Source organism: Chiloscyllium punctatum, chromosome 10 (assembly GCF_047496795.1).
Source record: "Chiloscyllium punctatum isolate Juve2018m chromosome 10, sChiPun1.3, whole genome shotgun sequence".
NCBI classification, from domain to species: domain Eukaryota; kingdom Metazoa; phylum Chordata; class Chondrichthyes; order Orectolobiformes; family Hemiscylliidae; genus Chiloscyllium; species Chiloscyllium punctatum.
In genome coordinates this window covers 94,852,281-94,874,436 of record NC_092748.1, presented here as the reverse complement: position 1 = coordinate 94,874,436, position 22,156 = coordinate 94,852,281, and the positions used below count along the sequence as shown (strand labels likewise).

General features: G+C 39.2%; 1 protein-coding gene across 7 annotated transcripts in view; it reads right to left on the bottom strand.

The window, feature by feature from the left end:
- Window positions 1-22,156, bottom strand: part of mbd5 (methyl-CpG binding domain protein 5) — a 233,658-nt gene that overhangs the window by 75,401 nt on the left and 136,101 nt on the right. For 4 of the 7 annotated variants that reach the window (XR_011961715.1, XM_072579754.1, XM_072579753.1 and 1 more), the window contains 4 exons: window positions 7,985-8,087; window positions 6,682-6,862; window positions 3,388-5,487; window positions 2,023-2,094 (listed from right to left, as the gene is read on the bottom strand). Coding sequence is in view for 6 of the 7 variants with exons in the window: in XM_072579754.1 (XP_072435855.1) it covers window positions 2,023-2,094; window positions 3,388-5,487; window positions 6,682-6,862; window positions 7,985-8,087 (2,456 nt within the window). In the remaining variant the exon portion in view is untranslated. The remainder of the gene's footprint in view (window positions 1-2,022; window positions 2,095-3,387; window positions 5,488-6,681; window positions 6,863-7,984; window positions 8,088-22,156) is intronic. The other 3 variants (XM_072579756.1, XM_072579757.1, XM_072579758.1) reach the window with 1 other exon arrangement.

Sequence of the window (22,156 nt, the reverse complement as noted above, 5' to 3'; positions counted from 1 at the left end):
CATCAAAATCAAAAAGACAAATGTTTACAACGAAGGTAGAAGATATGCCTGAAATAAAGGGTTGCAGGGTAGCTTAACTTAGGAAATCATTTTTTCTCCATACCATGTTTTAGGAAGGGTATTATTAAATTGGAGAGGGTTCAGAAAAATCTTACCAAGGCATTGCCAAAAATGGAAGGTTTGAGAAACAAAAATAGACTGGAATGGCTGGGAGCGGAAGAGATTGAGGGGGTGACCTTACTGAACTTTATAAAATCACGAGGGCCATAGACAAGGTGAATGGCAAGGATCCTTTCTGCTAGTGAGGGGGGTGGGGACCCCAAAAGAAGGGGTCATAATTTTAAGATGAGAAGAGAAAGATTTAATAGGACAAGAGGAGCATTTTTTTTTAAACAGAGAAAGTGGTGGGTGCAGGTACAGTTACAGTTACAAAGTTGAAAAGACGTTTAGCTAAGTTCATGAATAGGAAAGGTGTGGAGGAAGGTGGGCAGAGCAGGGAGGTGGGACTAGTTTAGCTTGGGAACACGATTGGCATGGACAGGTTGGACCAAAGGATCTGTTTTCAGGCTGTTTGACTCCATGACTACAAAAACATATACAAACATGCACACATTCAAGCCATTTGGCCCGGTGTCCCTGCCAGCAACTTCCAAGAAAAGCTAACATTGAATGTTCCATGCCTCCTAACATTTTCACCCATAAGCCTGTAGTTCTTTCCCTTTAATTATTCAATTTTCTTTTGAAAGTCACAAATGAACATACAAATATTTAAACTTCTAGGCTGTGCATTCCTGACAGGAAACATTTGCTGCAATAATGAAAAAAAACTTTTCTGCTATCTTGACTTCCTTTGCCAATCATAAGTTGGTGTCCATTGTTCTCAACCTTTCTGCCATGTTCTGCGAATCTGCACATGAAGTCCACAAGGCAGTGAAAATACCAGCTTGAGTTAACAGTGAGTGCAAACAAATCATCTGCACTGATTATTAAAATGTTGAGAATAATTTAATTTTAGAATTGGTTGAGATCACAATCAGCTCCACCAGAAACTTCTGATGTCATTAATAACATTAACACATGCAGAACAAAAAAAAACTGATTTTTCACAATCTTCAACAATCTTTATTTTGTTAGATTCAAGTAAACATCACTTATGTTAACCTCAAGTGAAAAACCCATTATGGCAGACTTATAAAACTTACTGAATAAACTCATTCGTTAAGCTTTACAATTTCTGTTACAATACACCATCTATAGATATAGACAGCACCATGACATTTTAATTAATATCATGTCTTTCAACTGAATCCTAAATCTGATGAAGTAAATAGTGTTTGTGTGTTTTAAATCTTCACACTTATGAAACAGGATTTGTGTTATATACTACAGAAACAGAATGCATATAGGAGGAATGAATAGTTGACATAATGAACAAACTGCATTATTTTGATCTTACTTAAACCAAATATGTATCCATAGATAAATAATCCAGGATATTTCAGGAATTATTATTTCCGTCTAAAGCCTAGTACTAAGGTTACAATAACTCCTTCAGTTTAGATTCTTTGATTACCTCTGGTCAGCACTGACACATTCTTTTTTGTTAAACGGGCATGCTACAGAAGACATTACTAGACAGAAAGAAATTTTCCTTCTAGCTTCCATAGATGAACAGAGAATTTTAACATCATCCATTTACAAATCCATAATTTAGATTTAGTCCCTGCTTTGGAGGTGAAAGGATAATACACCACAATGTTTATGGACTATGTATAAGATCTAACAAAAGTAGAAAACGATGAAACGAACGTAAAAAAACAAGATTCTTGAGAGGTATTGAACCATCTAACAATGATACAAGTTTGTTTCAGCAACATTTCACGTTGAACACAGTCTCCCTTCTTGTGTATTGCATAAAGATTATATGGTTTTTTTCAGATTTTTGCTTTGGTTAAAATTATTTATTTAACTGGAATGAGAGGCAAGGAAAGTGGATCCTGTGCCTACAATACTCAACCATACCTCCTGACAGGTTGACCAAAGAACAACGTTGCCGTCTGTGGAGATGTCCATGGGATGGACCATCCTGCCCTCCTGACAAAGGATAGCGTTGACGAGGGCAAGAAAATGGAGGAAAAAGGTGTTACAAAACAAACTATACTTAAACATGAAATAGTGATTAATTCCATAACAAAGGAAAAACATTTCCTTTTATTTAGTGGAATTATTACATCTCCTGTCATGCAGTTGTAATTTAAGCAAGTAATCACTGTTGGTAAATGAAGTAGACGTTCTGTTTCTCAACTTTGCCAGTTTTAGCGCAGCTTTTCTTCTACAGCTGCCTGAAGCTAGAAACCTGGGACATGCAGATGCCTGTTATTTCACCACATTGTACATAATCTTTCTTTAATGTAATCCAGTCAACTTGCAAACTATCCGAAACAAATTCCCATAACAATCTGGCCTATTTGAGCAAGAATGCTGCAAATAAAGAAATCATGCAGCTACCGAGCAAACTCGTCAGAATGTAGTCATGCTTCCCAGAATACAGTAAGCTGAATCTGCCAACAAAACAACATATGCTTCACAATGCTTGGCAGAATATTCAGTTTGTGCACAAGTCATTTGCATTTTCATTTTTAAAAAAAAAGGATAGAATTGACATTTAAATTTTACATTTCTTTTCAATGCACAAATTATTATGTGAAGATCAAGGCCAGTATGAGAACAATTTTTGTACTATGCATTTGTGGAAGACACTTTGTCAAACAGGTTTCCAACTCCAAATGATTTTCAAGTCTAGAAAAGGTGAACTCAATTCTTCAATGAAAACGAGAATATTTCTGATCAACAAACTGAAGTATGTCCACATTTCTGATTTATTTTCCTCCTCAAAAATCATACTAAGGGGAGGAAGGTAATCTGCCTAATGTTTCACATACCATTTTAGATAGGATTACAAAAAAAAAGCTTCGAACTCATTTCTGTCAGGAGGTGGCCAAGATATATCGTAACAAAATGAGGAGAAATGCCACAGTCACTTAAGCACCAAGAGGACGGAATATTAATGTTAATCTTGAAATAACCACTTAAATTATACATAAATTATGCTGGAACTAACCTAAGTATTTGGTTACTTGCATTTTTCATTGAAAGAGAAATCTTTGAACTGATAACATACAAGAATAAAACCTGCTTTATGAATATACCTGCTACATTTTGTAATTTATAGAACTGTACTCAATGGAATCTTATAATATGCACCATAATCCTCGTGATAAAATTGCAAAATACTTATTAAAAATTTTACAAGTACCTAAAATTGAAGTTTGAAAGTAAATCGCAAGACAATGTATTAGCGAAAAGTTCATCACTGTAAAACCATACCTGTGTCAGCACTGGTTTGGCTACAAATGCCACTGCTGTTTGGTACCATTGCTGCTGAAGAGGCTGCAATTCTTGAATGGTGGTTAGAATGCAAATTATTTCCCAAAGTCATTGCAGACTGATGAAGCAGCCCACAATTTCCATTACCATGGAGCTGTCCAACTAACCCAACAAATTGATTGTTTGGGCCCTGACAATTGTGGATTAAATTAGTACTTGTATTTTGGCAAGAAATACCTTCCCCTCTTGTTAAATTTTGAGCTGATAGGTTATGAATGGAACCTGAGTTCAGACTGGTATTTGAGAAGCTATGTTGGTTGGAGGAACCAGAAATACCTGTAGTGGAACTACCACAACTAGTGCTGCTATTGCCACTTATTTGAGAACTTTGCGAACTCATCGATTGAAGTAATTGAGACATGGTATTATTCATGGTTAAGGATGAATTTTGCCCTTGTTTCCTTACAGAGTCAATCACAGACTTTGGGACTCCAGAGCTGCCCATCTGAGACTGTTTTAACATACTCAATACTGTAGGAGTTCCTTGTTTCCGCTTCCTTAAAGGATCCTTTTGCTGTGCCATGAGCTTGTCTCTCAGAGCCGCACGTCCACTCTGACCTTCATTAATGGGAAGAAGCATGTTGGCAGTTGGAGGAAACATGGTATTTAAAGTGCTATGTCCTTCACTATTGCCACCACTGCCAACTCCACCACCACTGTTATTACCAGACAGTTTGTTTTGATTCGCTAGCTGTGCTTTGGCTGCTGCTGAAAGTAAACTACTTGCTGGAAATGAGGCAGCATTATGCTGGTTCAAAATTTGATTTAAGGGCATTCCAAGCAAACCTGGCTGACCCTTCTGCTGTGGTACATTTCCAACAGATACAGATGGAAACAAAGGATTACTTTGAGGATTCAGAACATTGTTCATTCCAACCAATAATGGATTAGGAATATCTTTATATTGATGAAAAAGCCCTTCAGGCTTGGTGGATGGACTGGATGGCATGGATGGTCGTGGAGAACCCATAGATGACCTTGGAGACCTTGGAGGAACCTTTATTCCACTGCAGCTTGACTGAGGACCTGCAGGTGGCATCATTAAACTTCCATGGTCAGATGATGTAGAAGAAGACCTCGACCTCTGTGGTGATGCTTCAATTCTTCCCATTACAGGTCCCATCATGTGTACAGGTGAGGCGACAGGTGCAGGAGATACAGATGTGGATGTTGAATGTTGGACCCGTGGGACATGGGTTCCATGGTTTACAGGGCCAGGTTTGACTGTTGGCAATGGTAGGTTGCTTGGCAAAGGGACAACAGCAGGAGGCATGTTTACATTCATCATAGGTACCTGAGAGTGCATGGTTGTTGGGAAGTTAGATGTGCTCATAAGTACTGGGTTAGGTTTACTTGGTATGGGGTCAAGGATGCCTAATGGATCCTTTTCAGAGGGTAATGGCTTTTTCTGGAGAGCACATGATGTTGAGGCTCCTTGGGGAGGTTTGTGAAACATAATTCTTGGCATATCAACATTTGATGAATAATTGCAAGAGGGCGTTTTCATGACAGGACTTTTTGTAGTCATTGTTGGTGAAAGAGGTATAGAAGTCCTACCGGCCATAGCACAGGATGAGTGGGATGAAGAATTTTGCATCAGAACCGTTGGTGGGGAATGGGGTATTCTATTGATGTGAACAGGACTGGAGTTTGGCCCAGCATGAAATCCTGGATTATTTCTCGTAAACACATCAGGACTTCCCACTGTATCAGTCCTAGGAGATATAGAACCATCACCGTAGATTTGTGATCCTGAAGATGCTGGGCTGGATAGACCACCATGGCTTCCACGGTATGGAGACTTCTGCCCTTGATCATTGCTACCCAGTCTCTGCCTGGAATAACCATGAAGCTCCTGCTGGGGACTTCCACATAATTCCTGTTGATAGAGTCGTGTCACAGCATTTGGACCTCCTGTCATCAATTTAGGCAGAAACGTATTCTTGTAGTCTGGCACTGTAGAATTTACCATTGCTTCTTGTGATTTATTCCTCATTGCTCTTGGTGTTGTCGCCCGTGACTGTACCATCAGAGTTCCACCTTTTTAAAAAATAAGAAAGGTTGGTGAATTGCATAGAAGAACATAATTTTCACAGGAAGAAAATTCAACCAAGAATTGCAGTCCACCTTCACCACATTGTAATCCTTACTTAGGATAACATAATGCTTATTGTCCTGAAAAGCAATTGTATTTTTATAATCCTAATGAGCCAACTCCCTTTCAAGAAAAATTATTTGGCTCTTGAATAAATTACCCATTCTAGGAATATACTACAGCAAAGTGGATGCAGGAGAAGTGATACAATTAACTGCAGTGAATGAGGTTTACTTCAGGGGGTTTTAGGAATAAAGAAAACCAGCTAGGATTTTCACTCAGGATTGTTGGACAACAATTCTGATTTGAAGTTTGGTGCACAGATACCAGCTCAGGACAGGATTGGATCTGGCGGTGATAACATTTTTTTTAATGTTCATTCAGAGGACACGAGCACTGCTGCTTAGACCAGCTTTTGTTGTTCGTTTCCACTAGTTTTGAGAAGGTGGCGGTGAGGTGGTGGTGGAAGGGTAGGAAAATTAGGAGGGAGTTCAAGGTTTTTCATCAGACAGAAACAGGAATAGCCATTTGGTCCTTGGACTCAACAACTGGCAGCACTTCCATGCCTTTGTATTTGTGGGGTAGAGATTTGGGCAGTGCTGTTGAAAGTGGCTTGGTTAGTTGTTGCAGTGCAATTTGTAGATTGCATAAACTGATGTCACTGCCTACAATGGAGAGAATGGCAGTGTGAGGTGGCGGTTGGGAGGGTTAATCTCTCAGCCCATCAAGAATACTCCATTATGCCCCTGGCTTGCATCTTACAGATGGCGAGCTTGCTGTTAGGAAAGAGGAAGATGTATTACCAGCTCAGAATTCTCACTAGTACTTGGATAGTCCATTGAAATTTATTACACAGGAAACAATTAAACAAGGTCACTTGATTGAGGAACTGGATAGCCACTTCTGCTGCTTCTTGTTGAATAATAAGGTAGTCAATTAATCCCAAGCATATCCCTTCATTCAATGAGGTCCAAACGGAATATAGCCCATTATCCCAATTACATTTCAATTAGAAAAGAAAACCTAGCTACCTCAGTTTTAAAATCAACAAGTAGTCTATCGGCACTATCTTCATATATTCTATTCATAATCTTCACACTCTAATAAAAGAAGCTAGAGAATAGCTTTCAAAAACTTACTTGTTCCACCCCCTGGGCTGGTTAGAAGCAGGGAAGGATGTGGTGTCTCAATACTTTTATGTAGTGTAGCTACTGCAATTATCTTCCGTTTATGAATACAAAGTTTTGTCAAATCTTCATCAGCTTTGACATCTTCTGCTGTTCTTTGCTTTACAGTTGCTCCAGGATCAAAAGTAAACACCTAAAGACAGTACAGCATCTCATTAAAAGTTCCAAATTTGGTGTTAAATTTGTGGCTTGCTGAGGGCAAAAGTAACGTCAGAGCACTATCACTTTATATAATCCTGTACAAGCATTTGAGCAATATTCCTTCTCTCCAACGCCGATGCACTTTTGTGTAAAACATGCCTTTTTTAAAAATACCTGAAGGCTCATACTAATGGAGAGGATATATAGTGATTATTGGTTGAGGGAATAGAAAATACTAAAACATGAAAAACAATTATACATATAATTTGTTTGTTTACACTGTGTGCAAGATCAACCGCCATCAATAATAGTAAAGGTAGTCTGGAATTAACAAGGGTTTTAACCAAATAATGAAAAAATATCTAGTTCTTAAATTGATCATGCCTCTCTCATCTTTTCTACATTAATTAGCTGACAGCGGGTCCTTTTCACATGTGTTTGTTTATTCATTTGGGGAATGTGGATATCTGTCATTAACTCAACATTTATTTCCCATCCCTAAATGCCCTTGAGAAGGTAGTGGTGAGCTGTTCCCTTGAACTGCTGCAATCCTTGAGTATATTGGATGAATAGTTGTAAACATGCAATGCTCATATTGCTGTGAGCTCTGCATTTTCTGCAATAAATATAAACATGATTAAAAGAATGAAATTTTTACATTTCTTGCTGACTGCAAGAGTCGATTATCTAACTGACCTTCATAGGCAAAAATCAAGGTTGGATCATGTTTATCATCCAAATGATGTGATAATGAGAGAGAGGACCTACCTTCTCAATTATTCCTTCCTACCAAATCTTGAGTTTGGGCTGTAACTGAAATTCAGCTAAGTAGTCTTACAAATTATTATTGAGACAATATGAATAATGCATTTGTAATAAAGTGTAGCAAGAACCACGCAGGTTTACCATAAAATAACTGAATTTACCACATTACGTAACAATGAAAATATGCTGTTCAATCCACCTACTGGATAAAGTTTTGGCATACAACACATATAGTATTTCCAATTTTAAGGGATATCTCAATGTTCTTGCTTTTCTGGTAGAGTTATTACATCATAAATATACCTAATTAGCTGTCAAAGGTGCAAAATATTTCTAATATTTTTATTACCTTTGAAAGAATGAGAGGACACTCCAAGCCACACTTGCATGTTCCATCGGTGAGAAGATATGTTTTGACTTGCTCAATGCAGGCCAACACTGAGCCACTAGGGCTAAAGATAAAAAGAAAAACAAAAAAATTGTAAAAGATACCACAGAGCTATCTGAAGAAAAATAGGGGACTTGGATGTTGCTTTAAAAAAGGCATATTTTGACAAAGCCTTCTGTTTTGCACATCAAGAGAATTCATAAGCAAGTCAATTTAAGGGGAAATAACATTGAAAGTGGATAATAAGGGAGTGCTAGTTGGTTGACAAATGGACTCGGATTGGTAAAGGCATTGTCATAAAGAATGCACCAGTCATGATGATGGTCAGTTAACAGCCAGGGTTTATATAAATATTTAACCATCAAGGTGACACTGACTTATCAAGTTATTGCCCTGAAAAATGAATCAACAAATGGTTGCCAGCTACTTTATTGCACTGAAAGAAAAGCAATGCATGTATATAGAGATGTACAGCACAGAAACACACCCTTCACACCAATTCATCCATGCTGACCAGATACCCTAAATTAATCCAGTCCCATTTGTCAGCATTTGGTTCTCCCTAAAGGGGTGGCACAGTGGCTCAGTGGATAGCACTGCTGCCTCACAGCGCAAGGGACATGGGTTCGATTCCAGCCCTGGGTGACTATCTGTGTGGAATTTGCACATTCTCTCCATGTCTGGGTGGGTTCCCTGTGGATACTCCAGTTTCCTCCCGCAGTCCAAAGATGTGCAGATTAGGTGAACTGGCCAGGTGAAATTGCCCAGTGTTCAGGGATGTGCTGGTAAGGTGCATTAGTCAGGGGTAAATACTGAGTAGTAGGGGAATGGGTCTGGGTAGGTCACACTTCAAAAGGGTCAATGTGGACCTGCTGGGCCAAAGGGATTCTAAATCCAGCCAATTCATATACCAATCCATATGCCTTTTAAATATTGTAATTACATGTTCTTTCAGACTACAAAGAACAGAACCTTGTGTGTTAATACATGTAGTTTTCTACACACACACACACAAATGTACTTTTACTACATTAACAGAAACAAGATGATGCAGGATCCCTCTCACACAAATGAGTATTGTGGAGCATGAATTTCAGTGTTGGTGTGATGCCATAAATGTAGGGCATACATCACAGACTGGTGGACCATATTGAACAGTGTATCTCTTTGGCTGTTCACAACAAGCAAAGTACTGACCATATTCAGTCAGCCCACATTTGCAAATCTTTCAACAGTGTCCAATATTTGATCAACTTCAGGAATTTGACAGCATCTGTGGGATAATATGGATGTTTTCCAATAATTACACTGATAATCAATTTAGGATTGTCAGTCAAACTCGCAATGTGGTGGGTATTAGAAGCTATGTACTTGAATATACTGGGCCTGTTCTTTGGAGACAGGAAGAATATACAATTATACAATGAATGGAAGAGCCTTGGGAAAAATTGATAAGCAGATAGATCTGGGAGTGCAGGCCCATTGTACCCTAAAGGTTGCTGCACAGGTGGATAGAGTGGTCAAGGCGGCATATAGTATGCTTGTCTTCATCGGACAGGGTATTGAGTATAAGAGCTGGCATGTCATGTTAAAATTGTACAAGATATTGGTTCCGCTGCATTTAGAATACTATGTACAGTTCTGGGCGCCACATTACTAAAAGGATGTGGATGCTTTGGAGAGGGTGCAGAGAAGGTTTACGAGGATGTTGCCTGGTATGGAAGGTGCTAGATATGAAGAGACGTTGAGTAGGTGAGGTTTATTTTCACTAGAAAAAAGGAGATTGAGGGGGACCTGATAGAGGTTTACAAAATCAAGGGTATAGACAGGGTGAATAGAAACAAGCTTTTTCCCAGGGTGAAGGATTCAATAACGAGAGGTCATGCTTTCAAGGTGAGAGGTGGGAAGTTTAGGGGGATACACGCGGCAAGTACTTCACACAGAGGGTTGTGGGCGTTTGGAACGCGCTGCCAGCAGAGGTGGTAAAGGCAGGCATGGTAGATTCAGTTAAGATGCGTCTGGACAGATGCATGAGTAGGTGGGGAGCAGAGGGGTACAGATGCTTAGGAATTGACTGACAGTTTAGACAGTACATTTGGATCGGCTCAGGCTTGGAGGGCCGAAGGGCCTGTTCCTGGGCTGTAAGTATTTACTTGCATTGCGCCAGTTTTGACTCAACCAAATAGCTAACAGCATTTTATTTGTTCACTTGTCAGATTCAGAGTTAACATGCCTGGTTTATCATTTAAACAAAGTCTAGCAGCTAACTGTAATTCTTTATTAACTGGTGCATTCTCTATTGCAAATGAATCCACAATCATCGTCCACTTGCCAATTAATCAGCAATTATCTTTCGTACAGTTTGCTTTCCCCTTAAATTGGTGTTCTTGCACACTGATGAGTACAAAAGAATATTTGGGCAAAATGTGTTCTTCGCAGCAATGCTCAAGTTCTGTTGTACCAAAAGTAAGAAATTTCTTTTCTCCTGCCCATCTAAAAAAAACTATTCATTCCCTCAGTATGTGGCCGCCTCTGCTGTACAAAAAATAACTGCTGTTATTGCATTCAGAATATTATATGCACTTCTAAAAGTAGTTTATTAATTTTTAAGCATTTTGAACAAAGACATTTTAAAGTTTACTGAAGTCCTTTATAACAGTGGAAGAATTTGGTGCAAGAGGAGAATTTGTTTTTTAAAAAAACCTTCAGGCAAACAGAATAACTCAATTTAGAGTCAAAAGGAATCACATTTCATCATGATTGTTACTTTCTAACCCATTTGTTTCATTTTCAACTGCAGTTGCTTGGACATTTTGATAGTATAAAATGTTAGTTGAGTATATAAAATCAGTACTGATCCAATAACTTCAATGGAGTCTACCTCAGTATCTTGCATCCGAAATCAGTCCTGCATACAGGTTCAAGAATTCCACCAATGTCAGCATCCTTTTAAAAACACATCTTAAGGCATCCACTGCACAACAATTCATAATCTTGCAAGAAATGAGAGAGCATTAAGATACATTCTCAGGTTGCTAACGAGATCGGGTTAGCAGTGATCAATTTTAAAATAATAAGAATTAAAATTCTGGTAAAACTCAGAAGATCATCCAACATCTGTGAGGAGAAAGAGTCAATGTTTTAGCCTTTCAAGAAAAAAATATACTCTTGCACTGCAGCTTGCTCAACCTTTTTCTGACGTTAATAGTTCAGAGGTCATATTGATGGTTTATTTAAACTTTTCTCACTCAAACCCTTGCTAAAATTAACACTCCAGTCTCCTGTGATTTCGGGCAGTCTTCAGTCAAGAATTACATAAGCAGTACGTTAGTCTCTTAAAAAAAAGTATGCAGTTAGGAACAAACTTAAAAATTTCCAAAATAGATTTTATAACCCAGAACTAAGAGTTATAAAATTCTCTCTCATGAACAAAAACAACCTGACATCATGCAAGTTCTCAGTGTGCATAATTTTTATTTTCTTGAAATTCCATGTTTCTGTTTCCTGTTTTTACACATATTTCATTGCGAAAACAATGTTGAGTTCTGTTTCTAATCTTATGCTTTGGAAGTTCATTTCCTGCAAGAACACACTTACAGAACATGCCACCACACAACCAATCACAATTGGTAGATTCAAGGTAAGGATTCAAAGTTTTCCTATGTTTCAATTCAGACTGCTGATACAGTTGCATGGCATAACAAAAGAACAACTAGAGCTCTCTAGCATTTTTAAAAACTCATTTGACATCATTTATTGCCCGTCCCTAGTTGCCCTTGAGAATGTGGTGGTGAGCTGCCTTGACCGCTGCAGTCCACCTGTTGTGGGTTGACCCAGAATACCATTAGGGAGGGAATTCAAGGATTTTGAAAAAGTGAAAGACATACAGGTTTAAAATAATACAAAAACATGAAACATAAGATTTTGAGAAGGTTCAATAATGTTCAACAATAAGAATGCTCAAACACATCTACCAGGCACAAAAATGCCAACTTTTCTGACATCCACTGGAATGAGGCCAAACAAAGTGAACTGAGGCGCCAGATGAAAGAAGGGATTAGCACTGTCAGGGGTTGGAAAAGGGGGTGATCACCAACTATGGTACAGGACAAAACAGTCTGCTTGATTGGCACCATATCCAAAAGCAACTACTCCTTCCATCAACGACGTTCAGTAGCAGCAAAATGTACTACGTACAAAATGCACTGCAGAAATTTGCCAGACCCTCAGCAAACACTATCCAACCCAACTACCATTAGCAGGACAAGGACAGCAGATACAGAGGTGCACCACCTCCTGCAAGTTCTTTTCCAAGCCATTTGCCGTCTTGATTTGGAAATATATCACTGATCTTTCACTGTCACGAGAATTCCCCCCCCCCCGAAAGTCACTGTGATCTACCTACAACTCATAGACTTCAAGAAGGCAGCTCATCACCACCTTCTCAAGGGCAACCACGGCAATACATGCTGGCCAGCTATCCCATAAGGAAATCTGGGTGTGGGATTGAACCTTGATGTGCAGAGGCATGAACATTCATAACACAGAGGCTGAACATTTCTCTAGGTGTTGGAGTCATATCCTGAGCTGACTTAAGAGTCAGAGATGTTTAGCATGGAAACAGACCCTTTGATCCAACTCGTCCCTGCTGACCAGGTATCTTAAATTAATGCAGTCCCATTTGCCAGCATTTGGCCCATATCCCTCTAAACCGTTCCTATTCAGATACTTATGCAGATGCTTTTTAAATGTTGTAATTGTACCAGCCTCCAGCATTTCCTCTGGCAGCTCATTCCATACACGTACCACCCTTTTCATGCAAAGGCTGCTCCTTAGATCCCTTTTAAATCTTTTCGCTCTCACCCTAAATGCATGCCCTCTGATTCTGACTCCCCCCACCCCAGGGAAAAGACTTTGTCCATTTATCCTATCCATGCCCCTCATGATTGTGTAAGCCTCTACAAGGTCACCCCTCTGCCTCCGACACTCCAGGGAAAAGAACCCCATGCTATTCAGCCTCTCCCTCTCACTCAAACCCTCCAACCCGGCAACATGCTTGTAAATCTTTTCTGAACCCTTTCAAGTTTCACAACATTCTTCCTATAGGACGGAGACCAGAATTGCACACAATATTCCAAAAGTGGCCGAACTGCAACTTTAGAACAATTGAGAACTTAGGCCATACAAAAATATATATTTGGAGCAATAGAAAATATTTCACTTCTTCAAGCTTGCTCAGCTATTTGAAGAAATAGTTGCTGATAAGTTTGCATTCTGAGTTGCACATTTCCATCAACCCCAGTAAACTTTGATTTCTTTTCCTTACAAAAATATATTTCTGCTTTCAAAATATTTAATAACACTGCCTCAACTGTCACTTGAGGCAGAGCGTTCCAAACTCATACAACCTTCCGAAAGTAGTTGATTCTTTGTCTATTCTAAAAGGGTGCCTCCTGTTTTCATAACATTGTCCTCTAGCTCTCGGTCCTTTTACAAAAGTAAACATCATTTTAACATCTACCTTGCCAAGACGAGTCATGTCTTCAAAGAAATTTCAATCAAATCATTGTTGATTCTTCTAAACTCTGGAGAGTCCAGTCTTCCAAATCAAGCCCAATCTTTCTTAAGGTAAAAAAAATGCCCCTGTATAATTGAAGTATAACACGCTTACCTTTATGTTCAATTCCTCTTGTAGTAAGGGATAGCAGGGGTTTAAGTGAACAGAAGAGTTTCTGGAAGCTGGAACAGAAAACCTATGGAACTAACTTCCAGCAAATGAATTTAGAATTCTGAAAGATATATACTCACTCTTCATGCCAATGGAAACAAATCCACCCTGTTCAAACTATCTTTAAGACAACCCACTCATTACACATTTAATTTCATAAACCACTGCTGAAATGCCTCCAATGTATTTGCATCTTTACTTAAAGATGATTAAAACTGCACATAGTAGTTGAGATGTGATCTCACGAATACCCTGCATAACCAAAGCACAGCATTCCATGGGTTGTCTTGATTTTGCACTGTACCTGTATACAATTTTTGTGTGACTCAAGCGCCAGGACACCTTTACACAGACATCTCCATTAAAAGCATACATCTCTTTTTCACTTTTACTGCCAAATTCATATTTTGTCATTTTACACACCATTTGCTGGATTTTGACGACTCACTCAACCTAACTGCGAGCTCATGACTCCTTCACAACATATGCTCCTCCATATTTTGGTGTCATTTTAAATTCAGCTACCATGACTTTCTTTTTTACCCTCATCTAAATCATTCATGTAAATTTCAATCAAGTTGAAGCCACAGCACAGGCTCCTGTGGGACTCCATTTGGCATATCCTGCCGATGAGATAAAAAACCCCTGTTGATGCATACTCTTTTTTTGTGTCAGCAAATGTTCTATCCACACTGATATGGCAGCTCATCAAATGTCTTCTGGAAATCCAAATACAATACATTATCAGGCTCCCCTTCATCCACATCACTTTATGTCTTCAAACTAGTAAACAAATTGGTTAAACATGATTTTTCTTTCACAAAACTGCGCTCATTCTTGATTCCATCAAGTTTCACAAAATGCCCAAAGATAATCTCTTTAGTGATCAATTCCAACACCTTCTCAATGACTGATAATGAGCTAATTGGCATATAGTTTCCTACTTATGGACTCTCTTTTTTAAATAAAGGGGTTATATTTGCTACTTTCCAGTCTGATGGAACTTTTCCAGGCCTAGTGAATTTTGTAAAGTTAACACTCATGCATCTACAACCTCATTTGCCACTTCTTAAGATCTTAGGTTGAAGATCTGAATCTGAAGAATTGTCACTAATTTTACTGTAGGTTCTATCGCCGTTCCACCTACTGATTTTGAACTATTATGAGTATGCTTTTGTATTTTCTATAGTGAAATCTGAACCAAAATATTTGGATATTTTATCTATCATTGCCTTGTATTATCCATCATTTTGTATTGGCTCTCCATTCGCACTCTCCAGAGGACCAACGTTCACTCATTTTTCTCCTTTTCCCAATACCTTTAGAGACTCTATTACATTCTAACTAACTTCCTCATACTCTAATTTGTTTTTCCTGACCATTCTTTTCACCCTTCTCAATTCCTTACATTCTGACCAGTCTCATCTGCCACTCATTCTTGTACAGTTATATGTTTTTTCCTGTTTTCTCAGTTAACCACAGCTGATAGATTATTCTTTAGAACTTATCTTTTTAGCAGGAAAATTATTATTCTGAATATTCTGCAATCCTTAAATGTTGCAACAATCAATCCTATAGCTTAATATATGCCAGTTCACTCCAGCTAGCTTTACTTTCATGCCTACATAGTTGCCCTTTTCCTAAATTAGGAACACTAGTTACAGCCGAAACTCTTGCCTTTTAAAAACTGAGTGCAAAATTCAATATACTGCAGTTGTCATCATCTTGGGTGCCTTTATTCCAAGGTCATTAATTCATCCTGTCATACTATGCAAAAACAAGCCTAATATGACCTGAGTGGTCACTTGCAGAATATGCGACACAAAGCAGCTCATTCTGTGAGCTCTTTACCCAGACTACTGCTGTCAATCTGATTTTTCTGGTTTCTGTATGGATTAAATTCACATATGATTATAGCTGTGCCATTACCACCAGCACCCAATATTTTTGCTTTGTGCTACATTGTAGTTACTGTTAGGGGGCTTGTAGTTGACACATTAATTTCTTCTATCCCCTATTATTTCTCGTCTAATCTCAAACCAATTCTCCACCTTAATCTTCTGAATGATGCTCATCACTAATTACTGCACAAATGGCATCCTTGCTGAGCAGTGCTTCAGGGTTCCCATTTTTCTCGAATGTCATAGACACCTCAAAATTCAGGACCCAATTCTTGCCAATGTGCAGCCATGTCTCTGAAGTAATTATCAGATCATATTTAGAACAAAGAGCAAAGAAAATTTACAGCCCAGGAACAGGCCCTTCGACCCTCCAAGCCTGAGCTGATCCAAATGTACTGTCTAAACCTGTCAATCAATTCCTAAGCATTTGTAAACCTCTGTTCCCCACCTACTCCTGCATCTGTCCAGACATATCTTAAATGAATCTACTGTGCCTGCCTCTACCGGCAATGTGTTCCAAACGCCCACCACCCTCTGTGTGAAGTACTTGCCGCATCTATCCCCCTTAAACTTTCCACCTCTCACCTTGAAAGCATGACCTCTCATTATTGAATCCTTCACCATGGGAAAAAGCTTGTTTCTATCCACCCTGTCTGTACCCATCATGATTTTGTAAACCTCAATCAGGTCCCCCCTCAATCTCCTTTTTTCTAGTGAAAATAAACCTAACCTACTCAACGTCTCTTCATAGCTAGCACCTTCCATACCAGGCAAGATCCATGTAAACCTTCTCTGCACCCGCTCCAAAGTGTCCACATCCTTTTGGTAATGTGGTGACCAAACCGTACACAATATCCGAAATGTGGCCAAACAAATATCTTGTACAATTTTAACATGACATGCCAGCTCTTATATTCAATACCCTGTCCAATGAAGGCAAGCATACTAAATGCCTTCTTGACTAATGTATCCACCTGTACAGCAACCTTCAGGGTACAATGGACCTGCACTCCCAGATCTCTCTACCCATCAACCTTTCCCAAGGCTCTTCCATTCATTGTATAATTCACTCTAGAACTAGACTTGCCTAAATTTATTTGCCTGTGCTTCATTTAATTTGCTTTGTAAAGAATTACGTATGTATTTAGTTATAGAACATTTAGTTTTGTCCTTTTATTATCTTTGTAACATCTAGTCTGGATTATTGATGTATTTTTTTCTCTTTGTCTCTTCCAACCACTGTGACCTCCATTGTCCATTTCACTTTTCTTTTCTCACTCTTGCTCTCACTCTTAGATATCTATCTTCCATATTTGATCGCTTGCCTCTACTATTTCATTTAAAGCCCTCTCTACCTCTCTCGTATTGTTTACCAGAACACTGGTACTGGCACAATCAAGGTGTAGACTGACCCAATAGAATAGTCTCCACTTTCTCGACTTCTGTCGAACCAGAATCCACTTCTCCTATGCCAACCTTTATCACAATTTATTACTCCAATTGTATGTACCCTTATGGCAATTTGCCTGCAGTTTAGGTAACAATCCATAGGGTAACTTTTGAGGTTCGGCACGTTGCTGGTACCAATATGGACAAATGAGTGGATCTTCCCTTTTTCATTGCAAGTTCCTCTCCAACCCTGAGAAGATGTTTTGAAACTTTGTACCAGTAGGCAACACAGCATCTTGACTCTCATTTTTCATTGCAGAGAGCGATGTAAAATCCCTCAATGTACTATCCACGACTTCAATTACTTTTGCTTTTTATCCATCCACTTGAATGGCTTCCTTAACTACAGTGCATTCATTAGTTTGCTCATCCACCCTCTAGCTCCCAATTTCATCCAAATAATGCCACAGACGTTTGACTCCTTGGACAGTTTCAAAGATACTCCTATTGTCTGGCTCTGCTTACCTGTCTTGCTTGCAGTCACACTTCCCAATCCCTGACTAAGTCAGAAAACACATTCTAAATGGTGTGACTACCCACCTGGTATGAAACAGCCAGCTGACTTGACCCCTTTGTGATATGTCACGATGCTTGTGCTCAGTATCAAGCTTAACCCCTTACCCGGCAAAGATGAGTTAACTTGTCTTCACCCAATTTGTCTTTTTCAGAGTGCGACGAGTAAACTCGTCCAAAACATGTAATTTCAAAAACAACCACAGACAAGTTTATACGCCAATTCGCGACATTTCTGGGCTCTTCTCAGCTAGAAACGGGTATACTCGGTGACTCATACGTTTGGTAGCTCTGTCTCTTCCGCCTCAGGCATTGCAAGAAGCATCGACGCACCACTTTTGGGCACACACTGTCATTCGTTTTTTTCTGTTTTTTTTAAAACAAATTACGCCCAGATGTCAAGCTCAGAAGATGACAATGAGTATGAACCTTCTATTAGAAGCTTGGATACATCAGATGAGAGTGCAAGCTCATCTGATAATGGCTATTCTCTCTCAAGTGAGGAGGAGGATGGACGAATTTGGTGTCCACATGTGGTGTTGGAAGAATGCATGCTTCCTCCACCACCACGCTTCCCATTCACTGGAAATCCTGGAATATCAATTGATCAAGACACAGCTGACATGACTCCTTTAGATTTTTTGAGTCTTTTATGTGACAACAGAATTATTGATCAAGTTGTGGATGAAACTAATTGCTTTGCTGAATAAACTGGAGAAAGAGATTGTATGTGGCGCTCTGTAACAAAGACAGAAATTTGTGTGTTTTTCGCCTTGAAAATGCTTGGGGGTATTGTGAAAATGCCAGATCAAGAAATGAAGTGGTCGAAAGATGAACTACTTGAAAGACCAATTTTTTTTGCCGAAAATGGTATATTCAAAATAAAATTTCAAGTAAAATATTGGAAATAGATAAAAACAAAAACGTTATTTCCATAATCAGCATCAAAAATACTATTTTAAAAAAAAGCAATAAAAAAAGTCTGAAAATGAAATGTTTTCTCCAAAAAAAAGTCACCAGGGAAGGGGTTAAAAACGAAGGCAAAGTTGCTCCAGCCTCAAACATTTATTGCAGGCATGGTTGCCCTGGATTACGCTGCTAACCAAGAGATCCCACGTGCTGCAGTTTTGAGACAGTTTCTGTCCTACCATCTGAATGAGTTTTGATTAATCGCTTACTTAACAATATTGTTCATTGTTTTCTCTATATTTCATTAATTTCACTACCACGTTGGAAATTCCATTAAACATTATGAATAGAATAAACCTTGACTGCTTATCAGAACTCAACAAATTTTATCATAGAACAGCTAGAACCAATTCCATCAGGGCAAGAAGAATGAAAAAGTGAAAGCAAATGAAGAAACATTTCCCCCTCCCACTTCATTAATTCACTCAATTTTCTTAGCTGCATTTGTTTGCCTTGGCTGCACTAGGAAAAAAACTCTTTATACTGAAGTAAACCAGGGCTGGCGAAACCAGATTTAACCAATTACCTAACTAAATACTCAGATTTCACAGCAGAGTGTTTACACCCCTTTTAAATTGCAAGGAAGAAATAAACTTACTGAAAACAAAAAATGCTGGAAATCACAGCAGGTCAGGCAGCATCCATGAGGAGAGAGCAAACCAACATTTCGAGCTGAATTGATTCTTATTCAGAGCTAGCTTAAATCTAGTTTACTTGCACAATGTGTTCTAGTTACTGTTAATCATAGATGATATTAGATTGAAAGAACATTAAAGCAAAAAAAAATGAACACTAACTCCTGACTCTCAAGCATGGACTCCGGTTCCTCAGCTGCAGTCATGTAGTAACAATAGGAGTAGATTCCATGTGTATTGAAGCACAATTCCTATTCTTTACAGGTAAAGAATGTGTACACACACTGCACATGCTTAAAAGCAACAAAATTGGTATCAACCATTCTGGCTGCAAGGCTCGGTCCTTAAGTATATTCAAGGCTGAGGTAGATTTTTAATTACTAAGGGAATCAACAGTTATACAAAAAAGGGAATTGAAGATTGCCAGATTAAGCATGATTACATTGAATGATGGTGCAGACTTAATGGGCCCGAATAGTTGGCCTCTGCTATGTCTTATGCTTTGACTCATTTTTCAGGACAATGGCTTGACCAGAGTTAACATGCCTTGCTGAAATTTTAAACAAAACTAGGTAGTTTATTTTTCCATTCATAGGACGTGATATTGCTGGCAAAGGAAGTATTTATTCCCATCCCAAATTGCTCAGATGGCAGCGAATGAGTGCAATGAAAAGTTTGTAATGTCGCCTCCCAGCGCCACCTTCAGTACCGGGGACAAAGGTACAGATAGTTGAAGTGGTGTTGCAAAATTGAAATTGTTTGAAAAAGGACTAGCATGGGAATACAGAGTTTAATTAGTCCAGAATGAGAATAAAAAGTGTCTTTAAAGTACTCAAGTTACAGACCTTTTTCCATTGAGTTAGTACATGCTGGGTTTCCTTCCCTGACAGGCATTAATGAACCAGATGGGTTTTGAATTCAGGCCCCCAGATTATTATCTGCATCTCTGAATTAACAGTCTAGTGGTAATACCACTGCACCATCACCACTTCTAATGTCAGCTGCCTATCCTCAATATCTGGTACATTCTCCAGGGCAAAACCTCTGATCAATCAGCTTGCTCGCATCCCAATCAACACTCTCCTCAGTAAAAAAGTTGCTTTTTTAGTTTAAGGCAATAGTTCCAACCCAAGTTTGTTAGACAAGCTGTACACAAAATTCTATTGCCTCAATGCTCAAGTCATGGCCACTCTTCCCAAGATATCCTTTACGAGGAGGTTATGAACCAATCTTGGATCATAAGACATCGCTTAGGTCTGAAACTGGTTGGTTCTACAATTTGAGGAATTCTGCTGAAATGTATTCTGCATGCATTAATATGTGCAAACTTTATAAACACTTTTTATCGACAAATATCTAAAGCTATTGATCTATGGTTCTGAAAAACTGCTCGTTGTAATTATAATAGAATTCCTACAGTGCAGATAGAGGCCATTTGGCCCATTAAATCTGCACCAGCCCTATGAAAAGTATGCCACCCTACCCTGTATAATTCTGCAACACATTAATCATGACTAATCCCAGCCTGCTCATCCCTGGACATTACCTGGCAATTTAGCATAGCCAATCCACCTAACCTGCACACCTTTTGACTGGCGGAGGAAACTGGAGCACCCAGCAGAAAACCATGCAGACGCAGTGAGACCCAAGGCTGGAACTGAACTGAGGCATTGTGAGGCAGCAGAGTTAACTAATATGCTGCCCCAAACCTGCCTCTCGATAACCTTGAAATCCTCTAAAGGAAACTGTGAATTTATTAAACAGTAGCACTTCACCATTTTGATTAAAACATGTTCTATAATGTGTTAAAATCTAATCTCCATCAGCAAATTAACCTCCTTTGTCATGTGTAGTGAACACTAAGTCAGTGACAAGCTCCAAGATAATATCAACTACAAGAAAGTGAGGACTGCAGATGCTGGAGATCAGAGTCAAGAGTGTGGTACTCTCCGATGAAGGCCCGAAACAGCGATTCTCCTGCTCCTTGGATGTTGCCTGACCTGTGAGCTTTTCCAGCCCCACACTCTCGTTCTAAGATAGTATCGGCAAGCTGGTGGAACCAAGATGCAAAAACAGGTGAGACCTGTGGGTACATGTTTACAAAGTGTAGAAGATGGCAAAACCTTGTTCAAAATCAAGGGCGTCAATAGAATAGAATAGACAAACTTTTCCCATTGGCAGGTGGGCCCAAAGCCAGAGGACAGAGTTAAAATGATGGGCTAAAGCACCAAAATTACATGTAGCAAAACATTTTACCCAGCTCGTAGTCTGAACTGGAATGCAAACAGTCAAATAGTGGCAAAGGGAAATACAATTGTGACATCCAAACAAGAATGAACAAAGTACTTGAAAAACATACATCGGGCTATGAAGAAACAGCAGGGGGAGTCACACAAGTTGGATAACTTTTGCAAAATGCTAGTTGAAAGGCCTCCTTGTGATTTGTAATCATTCTGTAGTTCTATAAATAAGACTTAACATAAATATAAACTTTAACTACAATTCAACCCCACACCCCCATTGTTCCACAGCTTCCACCCCACTAATATCCAGATACAGTGCATTATCTTCCACTGTTTCCACCACCTACAATCAGACCCCACCACCCGAGAGATTTCCTTCCTGATCCCTAGCTGCACAGAGACTATTCCCCAGTGACTCCCTCGTTAGGTCCACGCCCCACTAATCTACCCTCTACATTTGGCATCTTTCCTTGCCGCTGCAAGAAGTGTAAAACCTGCGCCCACATCTCTCCCCTCAATTCCCTCCAAGGCTCCAAATGATCTTTTCACATTTGGGAAAGATATTCCTACATATCCACCCACCTTCATCTACTGTGTCCGTTGCTCTCAACGTATTTGCTTGTACACTGAGGAGACGGAACGACAACTAGCGGAGTATTTCAGGGAACATATCTGAAACAGACACACCAAACAAC